The sequence below is a fragment of the Toxorhynchites rutilus genome, chromosome 2 (assembly GCF_029784135.1).
Source record: "Toxorhynchites rutilus septentrionalis strain SRP chromosome 2, ASM2978413v1, whole genome shotgun sequence".
NCBI classification, from domain to species: Eukaryota; Metazoa; Arthropoda; class Insecta; order Diptera; family Culicidae; genus Toxorhynchites; species Toxorhynchites rutilus.
This window is the reverse complement of record NC_073745.1, coordinates 139,956,416-139,979,749: the sequence shown is the minus strand read 5'-3', so window position 1 is coordinate 139,979,749 and position 23,334 is coordinate 139,956,416. Positions and strand designations below refer to the sequence as shown.

Here is a 23,334-nt window from a genome sequence, read left to right as displayed (position 1 = left end):
TATTTTGGATTATCTCCTAATTAACTGAAATAACTTTCTAATCCAGCGTTTGAAGATGTTCGTAAGTAAGTTCCGCTCGACGTTCCGGGTTGCCAGGATCCGGTAAACAGTGCTCACCGGCACATTTTCATCCCGAAAGTGGTCTACTGTAAACTTTTTTCCTCGACTATGGAAGTTTCGAAGAACCGTACAACGCGCTCGCGGAGTGCTTGTTGTGTCGATGCCATCTTTGATCGAACTGACAGCACCCGAGCTAAAAGAAACGAGCAACCCGTTTCTAGGGAGTTCAGAGAGCAATTCTTTCGGTGAGAAAAATTCTCATTCTCATTCTTTATTGAACACCCGTTATTATTTCAATATAGGGTAAGTAGGGGCAATATCACCAGGCGGGACAAAATGGGCCATCATTCATTTGGGTTTGTTATAGAATCAATTTTCCAGCATTTGTGTTAGAAATACTTTCATGAAGTACCTCCGTGAAAACCGTTTTCAAAATCAATTTTTTGAAAAAGATATTGAAAGAAATCTCACATTGGTTGATTATTACGAAAAACATAAAAGAAAGCAGTAAACAAAATAAGCTCTGTACGCTTCATACTGAAATTTATGACTCTGCTCTTCATATCAATTCGTACTGGTATTGTTTCTGAACATTTCCACTGATTTCTTGCGTTGCTTTGTAAAAGATCAGTTCTTTTTTAATGAGCATAATTGCACGAGCAGAATCGGCATACATGCTTGAGGCAGTATAACCAGGTATTTTTTTTCAACATAACCTGTAAATAGAGCTATCAAAATTTGTAAACATGGTTGGAAATAGCTAGATGTGGAATCATAGAGCGGTATTATACCAGGACATCCGATCGTAAAAGGTGGTTACAGACCGGCTTGAATGCGGCTATCGAAACACGTCCGTGTAAGGATACGTCCGTGCGATATGCAGCCTTAGTGCAATGTGTTCCGTGAGAAACACTTCAACGTTATTTATTAGGTGTACCGGTAAGTTTCTTCGGTTTTACAAAAGATGGCGTAACTTGATTATTATTCCAGTGAATCAAATTTTCAGACATTCGTTGGAAAACTACTGTCATTGCGCGTCTTTTTCAGTATATGTCAAAAAGTTGGAGCGTAAACAACATAGTTTTTTGCCACTTCGAATATGTTGAATTTCGTACCAACGAGAGTGTTTTTGCGGGGAGTCTCACTTCATGACATCAATATGAAGAAAGAAACGGCGGAAAGTAATCGCATTTTGGTGGAAGTTTATGATGACCATGCTCCAACTGAGCGAACGTGTCAGACGTGGTTAGCACGATTTAAAAATGGTAATTTTGACTTGGAAGACGAAGAACATTCCGAACCGCCATAAGGTTTGAAGATGAAGAAGAAGAGGCTTTACTCGATCAAGATCCGTCACGAACGCAACAAAAACTTGCAGATACACTTGGAGTAGCTCAGCAAACCATATACGACCGTTTAAAAGCAATGGGAATGATCCGAAATATAGGACATTGGGTACCGTATGAATTGAAGCCACGAGACGTCGAACGCCGTGTTTTCACGTACAAACAACTGCTCCAACGGCATAAAAGAAAGTGTTTTTTTTTTGCATCGAATCGTTACTGGCGATGAAAAGTGCATCCATTTCGACAATCCTAAACGTCGAGCAACGTATGAATACCCCGGCCATGCATCAACATCGACGGCCGCGTGGAATATTCACGGCCAGAAGGTTATGCTGTCTATTTGGTGGGACCAGTTGGGTGTGGTGTACTATGAGCTGCTAAAACTGAATGAAATCATTACGGAGGACCTCTACCGACGACAATTGATGCGTTTGAGCACTGAAGGAAAACGGCCGCAATACGAGCATGTATTGCTCGGCCGCATGTCGCGAAACCGGTCAAAACATACTTGGAAACGCTGCAATGGGAGGTCCTATCCCATCCGCCGTATTCTCCAGACATTGCTCCGTCCGATTACTAACTTTATCGATCGATGCAACATGGCCTGGTTGACCAGCACTTCTCCAATTTTGATGAAGTCAAATTGGATTGATTCGTGGTTAGCCGACAAACCGACCGACTATTTCCGCAAAGGGATCCGTGAATTGCCAGAAAGACGGGAAAAAGTTGTGACTAGCGATGGACAATACTTTGAATATTAATTTTGTAACAATTTCTTGCAAAATGAAGCATTAATTTAAAAAACAGGAAGTGGGTTATATCTATGGTATAACCGCAAGGGTGACGTAGGACTATCGTTGATTTAGAGATCATTTGTATGAAGTTGAATCTGAATTCATTCTGAATGAATGAATATTTGGAGAACTTCGAAAACGAGAGCGTTACGTTGGAGGCACAAGGTTTTATGCATCCAATATTGGATACGGAAATATCCTACTGATGGGGAAGAATAATCTTCAGAAGCTATCCTGTTGATTGCGATTGATTGAAAAATCACAAAACCTAATGTATTTGGTCACAGTGTTACATGGATAGAAAACATTAAAATGAACTCTTTCATATAAATGTAATTTTAAATTCCCAGAGGAACTGGCAGATTATTTTCAGTAACGATTAGATATTTCCACATTTTCCTCGATACTGGAAGCCCACCAGTGGTTAATGCTAACTCGATAACCATCTGTTAATAGTACTTGATTGAAACATATTTGGTCACAGTGTTACATGGATAGAAAACACTCAAATAAACTCTTTCACATGAATGTATTTTTAAATTCCTAGAGGAACTGGCAGATTATTTTCCGGATCTTTCTCGATCCAAACGGAAAGAATTCCGTGCGTGTATGTGTGTGTGTGTAGCGGCTGCTTCGAGATCTTCCAGGGGAACCGTTTGTAGCATCACTCTCCTCCTGATGGATTCCCTTCTGGCCAAAGGTGCACAAACAGGCTCTTGGTGACACCGTTCATCCGCGCTTTCATGATAAATGAAGAGCTTCACCACAACAGGAGTAGGAGCCTATTTTGAAAGCAAATTTAAGACTATTGAAACAAGTTTTTGGATCAGAAAGTAACAAGTATAGAACGCGTAGACATTTTATCTTTCGAATGAAGTGTTTATCATACCATTTCGTTCAGTTGTTTAGGAGCTATTAACACTCAAAATCTCGGTCTTCGGCGTAACGCTTTCGTTTTCGAAACTTTGATCTTACACCCCGGTATAGAAATGAAAGACGTAGTCCTACGTCAAAAAAGGAAGAAACTTACCGGTACTCCTATCACATTGTGTGAACTTGTAGATTATATCATCGCTATGGTACAACATATGATTTGGCTGAAAGAAATGATATTTCTCACCCTTCCAATAGCCAAAAACAATGAGCCGGAATAGATCAGTTGGCTGGTTTTCGAAAGCACCATCCACAACTCTCACATCGGACACCAGAAGCAAGCTCCGCCACCAGGGTACAAGGATCGAATCGCGTCGCAGTCGGGGAATTCTACGATTTATTGGAGGCAGAAATACAACATATCACCAGAAAGGCAATCCAACGTCGACGAGACATCAGTGATTCCAGTAATTATCTATTATCAATAGGAGAAGCAAGTAAACTAAAAATTATTATCTTCATTCAACAGGTGCAGACCAAAAATTTCAAAGTCCTAGCAATGCGGGGAAAAAGGCAGATGAGAGCTAAAACTTCAGCTGAGCGCTGGGTATTGCGCACGGAATAACGATTTTAGAATCTTCCACAGGACACGCTATGTTGCTACTGTGGGGCACAATTCAGTTCCTCTACGGGCAGTGCTGGATGGAACTAATGCTGCCGATGCCACTCGTGGGTACATAACTGCACAGATATTCTCTGTTCTGCTTTGAGTAACGTAAAATTGCAGTTCAATCATTTTGACCAAATTGTTCATTTTTGTACATGCAAACTGAATGAAATCCAATGAAATATATGTGATAGTCGTAAAATAGAATACCCTTCTTTCGTTTTATGAACTTGTTACGTTATTTCCTAGCGAAAACATGTTTAAATGATTGAATCTACTAACATGGGTCCATTTTACCCCGTAGTGCACTCGATCGAGGGAAATGGAAAAAAAAAATTAAAATGTGTAAATTTTTCACATAAATCTTTTTCAAAGTATATTCATACAATGTACATCGATCAATACGGTTTCAAATCGTGAGGATTGAGCATAATGGGACCATATCGTCCATATCTACCCTACCAACAAAACGCTCATCATTGTAGTAGAAAATCCTTATCAGTAAAAAATCTATTCAATCTAAACGAAAACTTAATCATCGTTCATTATTTTAATGTAAAAATGTGTTCATTTCTCCTTAAAATGTAATCCTTTATTTGCACCATGCACACATGTGGTTTCTCCTAGTTTCGTATTTGCAAATAAAAAGCCGAATATCCGGCTACCGGATATCCGGTATCCGTCCAAACTACTATCCGTTTCATTACTAGTTGTTATGCAAAGAAATAAATGGATAAATCCCTTAATCACATCACTCACCACAGTGAATCGTCTTACCCATTTCCACTAACAATTTTTCGTTTCATGATAATCGCAAAGGAACCATGCTAAGGAGGCGACCTTTCTGGTTGCGAATATCATACTAATATTCCTTCCGTTCCTCTGATGCCTGTAAGTACGAGGCCGGCGTCGTTATTGACCATTTAAAGCTCGAATCACCGAAGCCTGCTCAATGAAAATGATTTGCTACTCCCAAGCGTCATTCAGTGTGTTCTTTGTGCAATTTCACAGGTTCGGGTCAATTACGGCGAGCAACTACGAAGTGTATAGTTTACTCAAGCTCAAGTTCAAGCTCATGGAGGCAGATGTAACTATGGCACGGCACAATCGACTTGGGCAGTAATAAAATATCTCCGAAACATAAGAAGTTCTTCCAACGCTAACTCCTCTACGACGTTTCGTGTTCGTTTACTGTTTCGCCGTCAAATGAACTTCACGGCATATTGAAGTGAAAAGGACTGAATTCGTTTCTCTCTCTTTCATTCACAAATTGTGGATGAGTTCACGGTGGGTAAACAATGGATCTATCCATTAATGGTGTAAATCAAGTTTTCGTTTCACTTTATATGGACGTATTAATAAGATTGTGTACGTGGGCAACGAGGTACATGTCGGGGTGGATTAACAGTGGTGGAGTGATGAAAAATATTTCATTATATCATGAAACGAAGAAATTATTGTCTTTTGTGTGTATGTGTAACCATGTGTTTTTCATGTCAAGACTATGGTGATGATGGTATTTTTTTTGCTTTTATATTTATCTTAGTTATTCAATTAAATTTACGTGAGATTGAACAAAAGCAAAATAATTTTCGATCGAATAAAACAAAGTCATTCCAAGGGGTTTAATGTGGAAACCTGAGTTATGCTAGGGATAGCTCAATCGGAATACTTGTAAATTTATCTTCTCAGTAGATAATTATATCAAGACTTTTCTGTGTTGTGGCGGATCTCATTGCAGATTCAGGTTGAGCTTGAGCTTGAGCTTGGGTAGACTGTACAATTCGTAGTTGCTCTCCGTGATTGACCTGAACCAACCAAATTGCACAAAGAACACACAGAATGGCGCTTGATACTAGCAAATCATTCTCGTTGTGCAATTTCCGGTGATTCGAGCTATAAATGGTCAATAACGACGCCGGCCACGTCCTTACAGTCACCAGGGGAAGGGAAGGAATGTTAGTATGATAATCGCCAGAAGGGTCGCCTCTATAACGTGGTTCCCTAGTGATTATCATGGAAGGGACAGTTGTTAGTAGGGTGAGGTGAGTATAAGGATTCACTGAGGTAAGTGATGTGATTATGTTAACGCGAACCTGTAAAAACAATTGGACTGGTTATATTTTATTATTTATCACACGTATTTTTCATAGAAATCCACTCGCGACGGGGGAGAGTTGAGTGTGGGAAACCTGACAAGGTAACCGATGGAACTTCTTTCAAATTATTATGATATATATCGTTATTAATTACGTGTATTATTTATCGAGTTCCAATTGCGACGGCGGAGAGTTACCTTTGGGAAACCTGAGAAGGTAACCAAGGGAACTTCTCTAAAACCAATCGGACCGCCGATATATTCCATTGTTCAGCGAGCGTACCCTATCAATTTCCAATAGCGTCTTCGGAAAGTTATGTTTAAGAAACCTGAGATGGTAACCGAGAATATTTTGACGTGGGACTACGTCTAACTGGAGTATATGGGGGGTAAAATGAAAACCTAAACACAGAACATGCAGGACAAAATGAAAGATTTCGAATGCTTATAACTCGAACATTTCTTATTGGATCGGAAAGATGTTTGCATCAATTGATAGGGAATATTTCTATACATCTTTCGCAATTATTAAAATGTTAGTTTTCATTAGATAAACAATTGAATAACTGTAAAATGTTAACCGTCATCTAAACACCCAAACGGCCTCGTTTTGATTGGCTTGGTTTACGATTCCCCAACACAGCCATCATAACCAAGCAGCCTAGGGGAAACCGGCATAGAAAATACACGGAAGTATAGGGACTTTCGTTCTCACCGAAATGTGTTCCCTAACACAGACTTCAAAACCAAGCAGTGTTGGAGAAATTGGCATTGCAAATACATAAAAGTCTGGGGTATTCTTGTTCCGACTGAAATGTGACACAGACCTAACACAGACTTCTAATCCATGGAGCGTGGGGAAATTGGCATTGCAAATAAATGCAAACTGCGAGTATTTTTATACTCGCTTGCCTTTGTGCAGACCTCATTGCAGATTCAGGTTGACACATTTATACCCCATGTTGAATTGTTATCAGCCTTGAGTATCGGCTGGAATTAGGCTTTAGTTTGCTCAGCTGTCTGGTCTCGAAAACGATTAACAGACCGTTGTCGGGTATCCAGTGAAGCGGAAATTCCTTTGTAAATTCAGGGCTAATGCTGACATAGGTATTGGGTTCAATTCCTGATCGGTCAAGGATTTTTTCGGGTTGGAAATTTTCTTGTTATGCCTTGGGATATGTAGAGTAATGGGCCTGAAGTATCGGCTAGAATTAGGCTTGGGTTTGCTCAACTACTAGAACTCGGAAACGATCGCAATTGCAGGCCGTGGCCGGGGATCTGATAAAGCGGGATTTCCCTTGTAAATTCATGGCTAATACTGACATAGGCATTGGGTGCAATTCCCGATCGGTCTAGGGTCTTCCCGGGTTGGAAATTCTCTCGACATGCCATGGAATGAATACTTTAGATAAAGGCTTAAATTGTTCTTTCGATTAGTAATCTATGTCTGCGGGATATACAGTCCGTTTTCTTTTAAATTTAATGTGCTCAGCGGTTAGTATGATGTAATAAATAAATACAGTAACTCAATTTTTATCAATAAGATAACTCGTCCTGCTCAAACCATTGTAGGGGAATGAGGTGGGACCATAAAAAGTAAGGTTGAATGAAGAGGCAGATTTGTATTCATTTGCCACGTCAATCAGAACAACCATTTGTCTCAACGAGCAATGAATTGACGAGCGTTAAGAGCGAGAATAACTGATGAACTAGTTATGCTGACGGCGAATGCCGAAGTTGTCCTACTAGAAGCGAAGTGACTGTTAGAAGAGACGATTTTCATGTTTCGTCTTCAAAAATATTGGACCTTGATTGCCAATATAAACAAAATAAGAAAGAAATAAAAGTTTTTCACTGATACCATGAACAAGAACGCTAACGTTATGTGAACATTGGCGGTACCTACACAACATTGCGGTTTGCATGAACTTCTGTCTGTCTTTTGCTCATGTGCTCATGTGCAATTTACATTTCAGTTGTGAACTGAAATGAATAAACAAAAAAAAATTAATGAAAAAGTTTCATTAGTACGAAATGTCATCTCTCCAACAAGCATAGATTTGAAATGGTATGATTAAGATATACCGACCACCTACCATTTTCATTGGGCCATATTATATAAATCGAATCGAGCAGTCGATACAATCACTACCAATATCACTCCGAGCAAAATTTCGTATTTTGTAAATCGATATAATCTCTTACCGAGCTCGAACTTCATGTGTTGCAGATTGCATATATTTAGGCGTTTCTGAAACGTCTTCCAGAGGAAAATATCCAAATAATTCTCTGAAGATAAGCGACAAGCAAACCAAACAACTCGAAAAATTCTGACATTCATCGATAGCTTTCACTCTGTCGATGCTATCGACTTTATTCGGTATGTATAATCGTAAAAAAGAGCTAACGAACAAAATTCCTATCGATTCAATTTCTATAATAGGGCCCATTGTTGGCAGTTGGTATTGGGGGGTATAAAGAGGTCTCCATGGGTTTGAACCTCTAACTTGGTGTATAGATTAAACTAGACTTCTCGGCAACTGAGGACTTGTGGTTCAAATGACAAGGCCAACCTCAATTACCGCCAACGGATTTTCGGATAGCAAGCTAAACAAACGGTAACATTTTGTTTAATGTTTCAGATAACGATTTTTATAAAAAATATTTCTCATATCGCCCACGGCTTCAAATAATTTAATAAATTAAAAAAATATTCTTAGTTATAGATAACTGTATGACTACTAATCGTTGTTAGCGTTGTTACAACAACAATCCAACTTAATTATTACTTTATTAACAATTGATAAAACTTGCGTATGCTTAGCCTTCGGTGATGCTGGTTTTTCTTCAAGATTCGAGCGAGCACGCATTTTGCATTTAATAGTTTTGCAGTTCCTAGCGCGCAGTTACTACTAATATTTACAAATCCACGACTTTAGTGGAACAACGCCTCTCATTTCGCTGGGCTCGATAATATGGCGTTCGGGGGCTTTTCGAAACCGATTCTTCAAGCAATCGCAGCTGAAACTCTTTGTGCTGTATTATGTATTATTTGTCCTTAAGTTCAATTCGTTTCTTTGGTAACTTCTGTCATGAACTAGCTAAATTTTATCACATCTTCATTATTAGCTACTAAAATACAATCTTGATCTTGGGTTGAGTGAATCGCTGAATCGCTTAAATTTTTTTTATAACAGTTCTGTTTAAAGCTATAGCCTTTTTTGTTGTTTTCCATAAGCTATTTTTGTTTAATACTAGCTTCATTGGTTTGTTTATGTTGTGTGTGCATCGAGAAATTTCGTGAACGTAAAAGGCACAGCGTTTAATGATCCATTTGATTTCGTTAATTTTTTTCATTTTTTCATGATAATTTTTTTTCTAATGTATTTGTTATAGTGCTCTATTTTCGTTTGGTGTAATAAATATAATCCAATAGTGGTTTCATCTCAGTTATTCAGAGCATGTTTTTGTTCTTCTAAATATCCTTACAATTTAACTGCATAAGGTACTTATTGCTTTCACAGCTTTTTTCCTATTAATTATCCATAGAAGAATGTATTTTTTTTCTTAAGCGTCTATCTAGAGTTAACACAAGCAAAGTTTTCTGTGAGTTGAAACACGAGTTACGGTTAGAGATGGTTAAAGCTAGTTGCATTCAGTGCTTTCATTTGGGCGAATGTGTTGGAAAACTCAATGTAATTCAGATACGCAAAAACAAATTAAGGTTGCGGTGATCGTACATTGGAAAATATCCTGTTATTTTCTTCTGCAGAAGAACTATTTCGTTCGTTGGGAAGACCATTCAGAATTATAAAAAATGCTTCATGTTAGAGAAAAACAGGAAATGCAACTAGTGAAACCAACCAGTGTGGTGAGGTGGATATCCGATGCAGGGCAATAGGTATGCGAATGAGACTGATGGGTTTATATAACGATAATTGCTTTGGAGAACGTTTTCATTTTAATGATATGTCAAAAATAAGTTAGTAATGCAAAAGGCATCACGAAAAAAAGAGCTACCAGGATATAGTATATTAAAAAATAATTTAAAAAAAATCTTTCGATATTTTGAATGAACGTCGCCCGTCAGTGATTGGCGGTATTATTTAGTGAACAACTAGGTTTGTAGACTAGAATTGGGCGATCTTGGATCGATATTTTGAAAACTGATCTTTTCCCTTCCGATTTCCGATTTCTGGATCGATTCTTTGTACTCCAAACAATCGCGAAAATCGATATTTTCCTTTCGATTCTTTGAACGCAAAAAAAATTCAGTGATATGATTCTCACCAAAAACCACCTGACAATTTTCAAAAACATTGGATCCCTAGAAAGGTTTTCAAATACGTGTTCGTAAATTTAGGAGAAGCAGTTTTCTAAGTGTGATCATTACAAAACAAGTGGTCACACGATATTTTTATACTAACGCATTTACTAGGCTGACAGTGAAAATTGTGTCGAAATTGGTTTGTGACATCAAGTCCAACTGAAGCGTTCTTTTCTAGAACTGGGACTGCTACCACGATTTCAACTAAATTCCAGACGTACGATTGGGCATGATTGGATTTTATGGGATTATTGATTCATTCCATGCCGGTACCAGATGAATCCTTTGGAAAACACAAAATTTCTGTGCTTTCAAGTTTTTTGCGACCTTCATGCTGTCATCAAATTTGAATAGAAATGCAAATGTTTATTCCATGTTCAAACAAAGGCTACACTTCTATAGAATTAATAAATAAATTGGAAAAAAGGCATTCTATTTTTCAAAGATCAATTCAGCAAAGATCAACTCATTCCTGAGATACGCTTCTGAGCTACATAGGTAAGATGGTAAAAAGGTTGTCACTAATTCGATGAAGTGTTCATTATAATGTTGAGCAACCAATTTATGCGAAATTGCGAACTGCGATGGGCTGATCACAGCTATTGAAGTTTTTTTTTGGAATCTTGCCAAGAACGTATATACTAGATCATTCCTTTCCATCAGCAGTTTGTGATTATAATTCTCAGTCTGGACAATTTCAAACAAAAATATAACATCTGGGGAACGTTGAAACCAGATTTAATGCACTGGTATTTTTTCTTGTTGCTAAAAGGTTAAAAGGTAAAGTCTAGTCGAAAGCCATTCAAAAGGCTTGTTTGAATATCCACGAGGACGAATATGCTTCTGGAAGAGAATTCGGACTATGACAAGCAAGCTAGACGAAAGACCTTCCAGACCCGGCCTAACAATTAAGGAAGAGAATACGTGGGAATGTTGGCGTGCATTGATTACTTTCATCGGGAAATTCAAGAGCGGTCAAAATCGTCTAAGTAAGTAGCCGAAATATTTGAAGCAAATCATGCTCAACACATATTGAAATACGAAATATGAAAATACGTCTCTCAAACTGGAAAAAAATTAACTGGACGATACCAATCGTTGAACTGCATTGGACGTGTTACAGTTCATCGTGAAATGAGACTTCTATGAAACGATCCCACATCCCAAAGTGAGCTTGGAGACTGGAACGCGCAAAAAATAGTCGACTTCAAATTGGTGTATATCTGTTAAAAATGCATTTAAAAAAACCTGGAATGCTGTATTTGGTAGTTGAGTGTATATACAATGATTGCTATGATGATTGATTATATATGTTGCTATGATTTTTAATCGAACGAATACTGCACAATCAATAATCGAAGCGAACGAATAATTTACAACGATGATTCGATCCAAACCCAGAGAGAAAAAATTCTACGGTCGCTGCAGTTTTATCTTGAAATTCCATAATTATCTTGCTCAATGCCGTCAACGCGAATTGAGCTTCGTTTACGAGATTAGGGGAGCGTCAAAGATAATAATTGATTTTCAGGCGAAATGAACATATTTTTGATTCCAGATGGCTTTCTAGCAAATGAGAAATATTAGTCTAACTAATTATTTCTCTCAGTGTGACGATTAATCTATTTGGAGCGATTAATCGATTTGAAGCGATTAATCGTTTTGGAGCGATTAATCGTATCGAATAACAAACTGCTGAAAAGTATTCGATTTGCCGATGAACGATTAATTTCAAAAATCGTTACCAAGGCGCCTAGAAGTATATACTAAGGTGGGCCAACTTGCTAAAACCACTCTTCAGCCATCTTGGAAGTCTACTGTGTTTTGTTAGTAAACAAAACACAATACGCTATTGCCGAAGCTCGCTCGTGATCAGTCTGTCTCTTTCACGCTACAAGCAAATAATTCCCCTTCTACTTTCTTCCGTGCTGTTTTCATATACCGCTCCCCTAACCAACTTAGTGACGAAACGGCCTCACCTAGTACCATAGACCCGTCTTGATCGTTACTAGTTACTCGGCTGCGAGTAAACGTCAATCGATCCAAAGAATTACGAACGCACCTATACCACAAAATCTGACATTTGAATTGCATGCTACTCGCAGCCGAGCTACTTCAAAGTTTTTGTTTTTAAACGAGCGAATTAAAAAATTGAGTGGGCACTTTATTTTGCTAATCATTGTATCTGTTTCCGTCCATAGAGGATTGACGATCTTATAAGAGATTTGTTTGAAATTCGATCGAAACCTTGCCTTGGCGCTAAACAAACGTCAAAATAATTCATTCGTGTTTGTGAAGCAATTAACTCTTCATCAAAATAACAGACTCGTAGGCAGTTTTAAATTGTTGAACTTGAATCATTACTTGATGTTATTTGAGTATTTCAAACACATGGTTCTGACCCTTACCTCACTATTTTTCTTCTAGCACTTTCGCTAGAACTTCAAAAATCATTATAGGACAACATTTTAGTTCAGGATTTTGTTTTTTCTTGTTATTATAAACAGACGTGAGATGACTGAGCTGCTTGAGCTTTAAATGAAATAAGCTTCGTTAAAAAAACAATTATTGGAAAATATTCAAGAAAAGCTGAATCTCGAAACAAGACAGTAAAAGGCTTAAAAATCAACTCGGGAAAATTTCCCATGGACAAGAAAAAACCAAATTTACGCCGGCCGACTCGTTTCGAGTCACATTTGCTAGTGCAGCCCTTCCTGACTACGTAATGCTGGACAAATTGAGGCTACCGGTGCGACTATTCGTGCCAAAGCCCATGGCTTGCCAAAAATGTAAGTCAGTTGGTCATACAGCAGCCTATTGCGCCAACAAGGAAAACTGTGGCACTACCGGAGAACAGCATGAGGGCGAATCCTGCAGTGCGACTGAGCATAGCTGTACCAACCGTATTGATTTAAACCTGAATTGTTAGCCGACATCCTCCGGTCCTACATTAAAAACAGAAAAAAGTCTACCGAATTCCTAATGAAATGCCGGAAGCTGGTACAAATACAGACACACTAACAAGTTCTGTTAAGTTATTTACAGATTTCTCCGGTGCATAATGATGACTTGCCGCATTCCACCATTTGATGTACGTCTGCGCCGCTGACGATCATTGAACATTATGTTGTTACGACCATAACGAAAGTTGACACTTCGAAATGTGTTTGCGTTGCGTTTATGACGCATCCATTAAATGTTCATCGATCAAATAGTGTTGAACCCATAATGGCGTTTTACCGAACTTCACCAGGTGCTATTGAAAGGTGATTTTAGATACTTGTAATGAAACTGCTAACCCATGTGAAGCGTTGCCAATGTTCCAGTTTAAACTAGATTCTTCCAGTTTATTTCGCTCGATCCAGTCAAACAGTTAAAACCTAAAATCTTACAGTTTTTGTAAATATTGTCCAGGTTAATCCAGTTTTTTATGTGTGATTCAGTTTCTCCAATTTTATGTAAAATAAATTCACAATTCATAAATATTATCCCTCCCTCACCTCATATTCCTTGCCTAATTTAGTTTTTCGACATTTTTCGTTCGATCGATCCAAGGTGTATTTACCTTAGATCGATCATTCTTTACACACTCTCAGTGTTATTTTTCTCCAGCTTACAGTTCCAAATTCAGTCCGATTACGTGCGAAATTGATTTCTGTCCTGCTCTAGATCCACCAGCGATGACACGAGATTTTCATCATGTCAACTGGATAGCCTTCAGTCGTGGATTGAAGCTTATCCGACGAACCGGACCTTTCATCCGTTGAAGCCATAGACCACCAGTTGTGCATCTTCGAGGATGCAATACACGCTGCAGAAGAAACATGTATTCGCCGGGTCCAAGTGAGAAAACATTTCACCAGAATTGACATTGACACAAGACGACTCATTCAGCAACGTAACACCGTCAGGAGGCAATTCCAGCGCACTGGCTGTCTTCAGAAAAAGCAGGTTGTCATCTATCTCAACAGCGTGATAAGAGATCGAATGTTGATGATCAGAAATCAACACTTTACTAGCAGTGTACAACAACAAAAGCGACTACTCGAAGCCGTTCTATAAAGTGGCCAAAATTTTGAGCTTTTAGAGTCAATCTTCCAGGAGCCTCTTCAGAGCTAAAATTGGTTACGGCTGGAGTACCACAAGGCAGCCTCCTTGGTCCAATCTTGTATATAATATACACCTCGGACGTCCTGCCACTTCCAGGTGGCTGCCACCTGGCACTGTATGCGGACGACAGTGTCATCATGGCAAATGGTCGCATTCCCATGGTTTACAGATCCAGACTCCAGAGAAGCATAACTGCGTACGTGTCATATTTGAATGACTGAAAAATTAAAGTCAATGAGTCGAAAAGCCAAGCCATTTTATTCCGACACCGGTAATCACCGAAACTGCTTCCGCCTGCTAACTGCTTCGTCAAAGTAAATGACCGTCCAGTTGATTGGTCGAAGGAAGTGTTCTACCTTGGTGTCACCTTCGACGACAAGCAGCTATATAGATCCCACACGGACAAATTGGTAGTGAGATGCACGAGGCTTACTCAGGCCCTTTATCCGCTCGTATCTCGACGTTCACGACTGTCTAGACATAATAATCTGGCAGTCTTCAAGGCGATTATTGCTCCAGTGATTAGCTACGCGATGCCTGTGTGGGGTGCGTGTGCTTCCACCCACAAGAAAAAGCTGCAGGTGATTCAGAATCGTCTTCTAAGAATGATCTTCGACGCCCCATATGACACCCGGATAAGAGAACTGCATAAAGCTGGCAACTGCAAAACAATCGAGGAACGTATTGAAGCCTCAGTTGAAACACTTGTCATGAGCTCTACAATCTCGGAATATCCGCTCATCCTAGCGTTGATAAATTAGGCTTATTAAAATTTAAAGTTAGGTTAAGTAGGATAAAAAAATTAAAATATCATTGATATAGGAATATCAAAATCAAAATAACATTGGAAAAAAATCAATTCCATATTTGAAAAATATGTAAATTTTGTAATGGAGGTTGAAAATTGAAATGTATCACTTAAAAATGTATACGTAACCCAAAACAAATTGACAAATATAATACACTTTAATGCTTTGAAAAAAAAATATCGAACTTCAATCTCGAAACATGACAAGCCGAGAGAACACCTCCAGAAGCAATCGTCCTGAAAATATGTTCCATTATGCATCACGCGTACACTTTATAGAAATTTAATCGTGACGGAGGAGAGTTATTTTTTTGGTAACCTGAGAAGGTAATCGAGAGAATTCCTCTGGAACCATTATTCCTGGCGATATGTTCTGCTATCAATCGCGCGTACTCTGTATCGAACTTCAATTGCAATGACGGGGAGTCTTTCTTAACGTAATAGCAATGGATAACAGCTATTACAACCGTCCTCCTTAGGGGCTTTGGACCCTGAACCAGAGTTCTCAATAGTTTTAAGTTCTTTTCCGGACATTCTGCAGAAGAGATCATTCCACATTCTTCGTGAAAAAGATAGCAACGAAGATGGTCAAAAGGAGCACTATAGAAATGTTAAAATTCGAGTTAGAAGGAATAGAACAGAGGATTGAAGTTCGGTTTGATGCAGTGATTTAGAATCAGAAACCGTGTCCCAAACACCTCAATCAGTCATATTGTCAAGCAATAAACACGAGATTTGTCAAGTTTTATCCAAATAAAACCGTATTTTCTAGAGGTTCAAGAAGAAAAGATCCTCAAATATTGTTTTACAGTAATGTTCGAGTGTCGGGAAACGTTATTTTGATCTGCTCGTATGGTTGAATTATAGTTTATTTCGCTATTTCATGAACTACATATAAATACTACATGAAGCTTCGAAGTAAATTCTATTTTTCAAGCACTGGAGTAGGTTAACAAGTGATTTTAGATAAATTCAAATCGAACTTCTTGCAATAAAACGAGTTTTTAGGGTCCAGTTCTCTCTCAGTTTTTTAAAGAGCAATCTTCCATTTTTTTTGAAATATATTATTGGCAACTCTGCCCATGTGTCGTTTCCCGAGGATTATTTTTGGTCAGCGTCTCGATTTAATTCTTGAAAAAAAGCATTTCTCAAGAGATATGATATGGCCAGTGCACCCATCAAAAGAATTCGTTGTTTGTCTTCTATTTTTCAAAACCTCCACGAATCCCCAAAGGGAGAAACGAAGCGGTTTTAACGTAAGAGATAAAGTTGGATCGGAACCTGCACCTAAGTAAGACGAATTTCATGCCAACTCGACTGGCTGTTGGGAGCACCATCTCAGATAGCAATGGAATGTTGTGGGTGTAAAGACATTGGTCATTTAAGCAACTTTGCATACTTGAAATATTCGAAAAATTATTGGACCACTTTTTGGTAAAGCCATTTTTTTTTCTTAAATTTTTACAAAAAATTATAACTTTCAAACTATGATACCTACAAAATTCATGTCAATGGATGAAATGTAGGAAATTGTTTACATATTTACGAAAAAATACCAAAATTTTTTTGGAAAAAATTTCGCTAAAAAAAAGTTATTTTGAAAATAAAAATTCATTTTTCTCAAAAACGTATTTTTTTAAAAATTCCCAAAATAAATTTATAAATTGCCCTTAAAATTTCCAAAATTTCGTTCATACATCGAAAGATGGACACTTTAACAGGGAAAAAGTTTTTCTAACAACTTTTTTATGTTATCTTTGAAAAAAATACAACTAATTCTTATTTTGTTTAAAGTCATATAGGCGATATAGTGTATTCGACAAAGTTTTAGATCTTATTGAAATGTGAACTTTGGTCGAAGACGTCAACTTTCTATCTTTTATAGTTTTCGGAATATAAGTCATTTTTGTATGAAGACTACTGAAAAAAGTAATGTTTTGCTCGTAACATTTTTGTGTGTGAATTCTCACGTTTGACATGTTTCCAAATAGATAAAAGTTAGCAGTACATGTAAATTGCGATAATTGATACATGAAAATGTTACGAATTAGACATTAATAGTATTTTTTCAAAGAAAAATATGAAAAAGTTGTTGTTCGAAAAACTTTTTCCATATAAATGTGCCCATCGTCCGATGTATGGAAAACTTGTTGGAAATTCTAAGGGTTATTTATATCCATTTTTTTTGCAAAATTTTAAAAGCATATGTTTTCAATAAAAATGAATTTTAATTTTCAAAATATTTTTTTTTTTCAATGAAATTTTTTTCCAAAAAATTCTTTGATAATTTTTAATGAAAACCTAAGTAATTTCCTGCATTTCATTCTCTGACCATCTTTTTGTAGATGTTATAGTTTTTAAATAAAGATTTTACGAAAAAGGTGGAAAAACTCAAAATTTAAAAAAAACATGCGAGAAAAAATCCATCCCACAAAATTTTAGTCATAGAATGGAATGCTGGAAATTATTTTGGTTTTCATTAAAAATTATCAAAAAATTTTCTGGAAAAAAATTTCATTGAAAAAAAATATTTTGAAAATTAAGTTCATTTTTCTCGAAAACATATGCTTTCAAAATTTTGAAAGAAGTACATATAAATAGCCCTCAAAATTTCCAACAAGTTTTCCATACATCGGACAATGGGCACAATTACATGGAAAAAGTTTTCGAACAACAACTTTTTCATGTTGTAAGGGCTATCCATATATATATTTTTTTGGGATTTTTAAAAAAATACGTTTTTGAGAAAAATGAATTTTAATTTTTAAAATAACTTTTTTTGTCAGCGAAATTTCTTTCCAAAATTTTTTGTAAAAATATAAATTTTATTTATTTCCTACATTTCATCCTGTGACATGAATTTTGTAGGTATCATAGTTTTTAAGTTATAAATTTTTGTAAAAAATTAAGAAAAAAAATTGGTTTTTTCCAGATAGTAGTCTAATTGTTTTTCGAATATTTCAAGTATGAAAAGTTGCATAAATGACCCATCTCTTTACACCCACAACGTTTCACTACTATCTGAGATGGTGCTGCCAACTCCTAAGACGAGTTGGCATGAAATTTGTCGTAAACAATGTTGTGTTTACGATTCCGTTACGATTTGATAATAAAATCGCACTAAAAATGTCGCACAAAAAAGGATCGCACAAAAACTAACATTCTTTGGTGGTGTCAACATCCTGGTAGAATGCATGATCCTCTGCTACGGAAGGAAATAACTCGACCGCTCACGGTTAATATGCGTTACTTTCATTATTCATATTTCGGCGAAGAAGTAAAACTATATGAAATGCTTTTATTGATAAATGACGAATTTCATACCAACTCGCCTTAGGAGTTGGCAGCACCATCTCAGGTACCAGTGAAACGTTGTGGGTGTAAAGACATGGGTCATTTAAGCAACTATGCATACTTGATACATTTAAAAAAAACTAGACAACTTTTTCGAAAGTGCCAAAATATTTTTTTAAAATTTCTACAAAAAAAAACATAACTCAAAAACTATGATACCAAACAAATTCTAGTCAAAGGATGAAATGTAGAAAATTGTTTAAACTTTCATAAAAAAAACGACAAAAAATAAAATTTCGCAGAAAAAATAAATTAAAACTCATTTTTCTCAAAAACTTATGTTTTCAAAATTCTTAAAAAATTATATGAATAGCCCTTACAATTTTCAACAAGTTTTCCATACATCGGAAGATGGGCATTTTACAGGGGAAAAGTTTTTCTAAAACAACTTTTTCATGTTTTCTTTGAAAAAGTTCCAACTAATCCTAATTTAGTATAAAGTGAAGATAGCGATGTGGTGTATCCGACAAAGCTTTAGATCTCATTAAAATATGAACTTTTGTCCAGGACATCAACTTTCTACCTTTTATAGTTCCGGTAATATAAGGCATTTTTGTATGAACACTCCTGAAAAAATAATGTTTTACTTGTAACATTTTTGTGTGTAAATTCTCACGTTCGACATGTTTCTAAATAGAAAAAAAAAATCAGAACTTCACGTAAATCACGATAATTTATATGTATAAATGTTACGAATTAAACATTAATAGTAATTTTTCAAGGATAACATAAAAAAATTATGGTTCGGAAAACTTTTTCTCTGTAAAAGTGCCCTTTTTCCGACTAATGGGTGACTTTGTATGAAAATTGTATGAGCTATTCATATCTATTTTTGTTCAGAATTTAAAAAAGCATGTTAGTTTTCAAAACATTTTTTTTTCAATGAAATTCTGTTTTCAAATATTTTTTAAAGAAAACACGAATAATTTCCTGCATTTCATTCTTTAACCCGCATTTTGAAGATCTGAGTTTTTAAATTAAGATTTTTCGTAAAAAGTTGAGATATTACTGTCAACGACCCGTCGAGTTGGCACGAAATTCGTCCAATACGACATCAGAATTCAGAAAGTTTTAAAAAATAGCTAGGCTTAGTGCAAATTTCATATATTTTTGTTTGGAGATGTGAGTATATTTTTGTATAATATTTATCCAACGCGTCCACGTGAACATTATCTATGATTTCGACTCGATAAGACTTCAGAATGTAAGCTTGAGATCCTTTCGGGTAATTCTGATTCGATCGGATAGGGGAGTTTTATTTTCATGGACATGGACTGAATCGTATTTATAAATTGCATTAGTAAATTTGCGATAGGTCTGTCTTTGTCTTGATTTCTTTCCGGCCATAGGAATAATTTGATCTAAAAGTAACAAGCATGAATCGAGCATTTGCTCCAACATAAGAGGGCAACTCGCACAGTATTTTGCAATGCTTTTACGGCAATATGTTCTCCAAAACAATCAAGTGTGGTTGCTTTCTTACAAGCGGTGATGAATCAATAAAAACTTAGCTGGTTAATTATTTCATGCAATTAGAAATAGATCATTCTAACATGACTTTGTAAATGTACCATCAAAATCAATTAACGAAAATAACTCTTGCACGGTGCTGGTATATGACTTTTTCTATCACAGTGCAGATGTATGAAGGAAACAAAGCGGATTGTTGGCATAAATTATGTTAATGGAAAGATAAGCGAAATTATTAATGTGCAGTCATCGATCAGGATGTTTTGAAAATCAGTATCGGCCAGTATAGAACAACGAAAACTAGAAAGAGACCGGGAAATACCACACGCGACATTTTATCAATCTCACGCCACATTATCTTCTCGATACCTGTGTCCGTATCGGTCCACGCTACCGACAGAATACTTTGCCTGCGTGTGGGTTGTTTAGACGGTGGGGGCTGGGGGCCACCGTTGCCCTGCAGTGAAGCCTGGCCAGGAGTTGTGGGCGTTTGGATGGGTTTTCGGGTGCGAACGCTCACAGTGCCGCCCTCCCAGTTTGCCACCGTAGCACATTGGCCTTTCTCCATGGCACTGATTCGCATCGGAAGTATTTTCGGTACTTTGTTCATTTGATGCTGATACTGGACGTCAAGCACTTTTACAACTACGAATTCGGCCAGTGCCGAGAACACGAACATCATGCAACCCGCCATCCACAAATCCAGCGCCTTGGCAGGAAATAGTTAGTCAAAGATTATCATTAATCGAATCATTTTATCTCACCTTAATATAAGCCACCGGTGGGATGTCCGCACGCATTCCAGTGAACATTGTAACAAGAGTTAACATGCACGTCACCAACAGAGTTACCCGTCCCGGAATGGCATCTAAACCTAACCAAAAACTAAACCACGATAGCATGACTACCAGTGTTGAAGGCGCGAAGGTCTGTATCAAGTGATGGCCGATCTGACGCTCGAAGCGGAAATACACCGCTAATCGAGAGAAGTTTCCTGAAACAAAATAATACCTTCACTGTCGGATGAACACAACTCAGCTCAGCTCAGCTCAACGGTTACCATATTTTTCCGGCATGTAACGATTGGTCTCCTCCAACTGCAGCGGCTGACCCAGATTGTACTGCAACAGTTTGAGCTCAGGGTTAATGGTGACGCCATTGTCGGCCCACTTGAGTCGAATTTTTTGGTTGTGGTAGGAAAAGCTTTCGATGAAAATCGGACAAATCTGGATATCCATCGGATAGAGCTGGAATTCCATCTGACATGCGATAATGGCGTGCATCATGCAGGCGTACCGAACGGTTGAATTTTTGTACAACGTCACTGAGGAGAACTTGTGTGTGAGTGTGGCAATTTCTGTAAGGAAAAGCACAGACGAGGAAATATCAGTAAATGCTCACGGCAATCCGGAACTCCTGCGCAATTGTGCTGCTATCTATGGTACAGATGTTGAATGCAGCTTTTCTAACTACATATGCGTTTTAATTTTTGTTTTCATTTGTTATGCTCTAGTGATAGATTTATGATATTATGATATGAGTAGGTTAACACGTTGAGCCCCGATTTTTTCTTGCTACGCTTTCATTTAGATCAAGAGCGTTTGCACAATATCAGTGTCGGTCCCAGTTCCCAAAGATACTTATTGTATTAATAGAATATAGTCAGCAATTCGACTAGAAAGTAGTCACATTTTGTAAAACATTCGAAAACAAACCGTAAATATTTTTATTTTATTATTTTTTAAGTGTCAGTCCCAGTCAGTCAGCACTTTTCTACTAAAAAGCTCAACGTCGGCCTCTAGGGACGCTGGGCTCAACATGTTAAGCAAGTAAGTTTGTAACGGGTGTTAAATAAAAATCGAGAATTTTTTCAATACCTTTCAGTAACTCAAATAAAGAGCGTAAAATTTTCTTTCTCCAAGAAAATTGCTCTTTGGGCTCCCTAGAAACAGTAGGCGTGTTTGGTTTTGCTAGTTTGAATTTAGTCAAAGCAAAGATGGCGTCGAAACAGCACGTGCTCCGCGAACGCATTGTACGGTTCTACGAAACGCATTTCCAGCAAGGAAAAAAGTTCACGGTGGCACATTTTAAGGAAGAAAATGTACCTGTCAGTACGGTATATCGTATCCTGGGTTCCCTGAATGTAGAGCGGAAGATCGGAAGTGGTCGTCAGGTGACGATAATGACCAAGCAGAGGAAGACATCGTTAAAGAAGCTGTTTGACAACAAGGACGCAACCAGCCTGCGTGACGCCGGTCGGAAATATGGCTGCTCCCACGTATTGATCTATCGGACCCTCAAGATGGAAGGAATCGTCTGCAGGAAGAAGACGTGGTCGCTGGAGTACACGGAGGAGCAGATTGAGACGGTTAAATTAAAGTGTCGGTGGATGACCAAAAAATACTGCGGGACGTCTTTCGTTCTGGACGACGAAAGCTATTTTCCGCTGTCCAAAACGCATACGAGGGTCACTATTTATATTTCGGGAATAGGAACAAAAACAAATAGTTAAGCTGCGAATATATTTTTATTGTTTTTCAAAGTACTCGCCACGATGATCGATACACTTTGCGCTTAAACCAATTTTCAAAGCATTTATTCCAATCGACACGAGCCTTTTTTTTGAGCGATTGTCAAATTATGTGGGATCCAACGTGAACATAATTTTCGCACAACTAAGTGTTCATGTAAAATCGCATATATGCTGGTGGAACTAATGCTTAGGGATGCCTCAATCTCACAATAGGTTACATGACGATCTTGCTTAATCATTTCGTGCACAGCATCGATGTTTTCTGGCACTACAGTCGATTTTGGACGACCTTCACGAAACTCGTCGGACAGCGAACTACGACCACGATTGAATTCACTATACCAGCGATACACAGTGGTTTTTGATGGAGCTTCATCGCCAAAAGTCAAATTAAGTTGATTGACGTACTCTTGTTGTGATAATCCACGTCGAAAGTCGTAAAAAATCATCGCACGAAAATGTTCACGATTCAGTTCAATTTTTTTGCCGAGACCAAACTTTCAACTAAATATAAAATAAACAAATAGCGTCCGTATGACAAAATGTTCTGAGTACGTATATCGTCAAAAATGTCAAACTTTACGATGGAACCGTCAGATGGACTCACATGACATCAGTGTTGCCAATTCCCGAAATATAAATAGTGACCCTCGTATTACAGGAAATGATAATTACTACTCCAGCGGCAAGTCATCCACACCGCCTGAAGTGAAATACAAGTTCAAGCACAAGTTTGAAAAAAAGGTTATGTTATACATCGCCATTTCCGACCGGGGCATTTCAAAGCCTTGGTTTAAGCCGAGCGGTCTGGCAATCAACCAACAAATCTATCGAGAAGAGTGCCTCGATAAAATCCTGCTGCCGTTCCTGAACGAGCATCACGTGGATAGGAAG

The 23,334-nt window shown here is 37.6% G+C and overlaps 1 protein-coding gene and 1 long non-coding RNA gene across 11 annotated transcripts in view; one reads left to right on the top strand and one right to left on the bottom strand.

Annotated features, from left to right (window-relative positions):
- LOC129764954 (uncharacterized) overlaps positions 1 to 23,334 on the top strand; it is a 31,648-nt gene that overhangs the window by 4,586 nt on the left and 3,728 nt on the right. The window lies entirely within an intron of this gene.
- Positions 17,546 to 23,334, bottom strand: part of LOC129764948 (glycine receptor subunit alphaZ1) — a 131,095-nt gene continuing 125,306 nt past the window's right edge. For all 10 annotated transcript variants that reach the window (XM_055764622.1, XM_055764624.1, XM_055764629.1 and 7 more), the window contains 3 exons: positions 20,968 to 21,264; positions 20,672 to 20,901; positions 17,546 to 20,616 (listed from right to left, as the gene is read on the bottom strand). In XM_055764622.1, the coding sequence (XP_055620597.1) occupies positions 20,161 to 20,616; positions 20,672 to 20,901; positions 20,968 to 21,264 (983 nt within the window). In that variant the 3' untranslated portion in view covers positions 17,546 to 20,160. The remainder of the gene's footprint in view (positions 20,617 to 20,671; positions 20,902 to 20,967; positions 21,265 to 23,334) is intronic.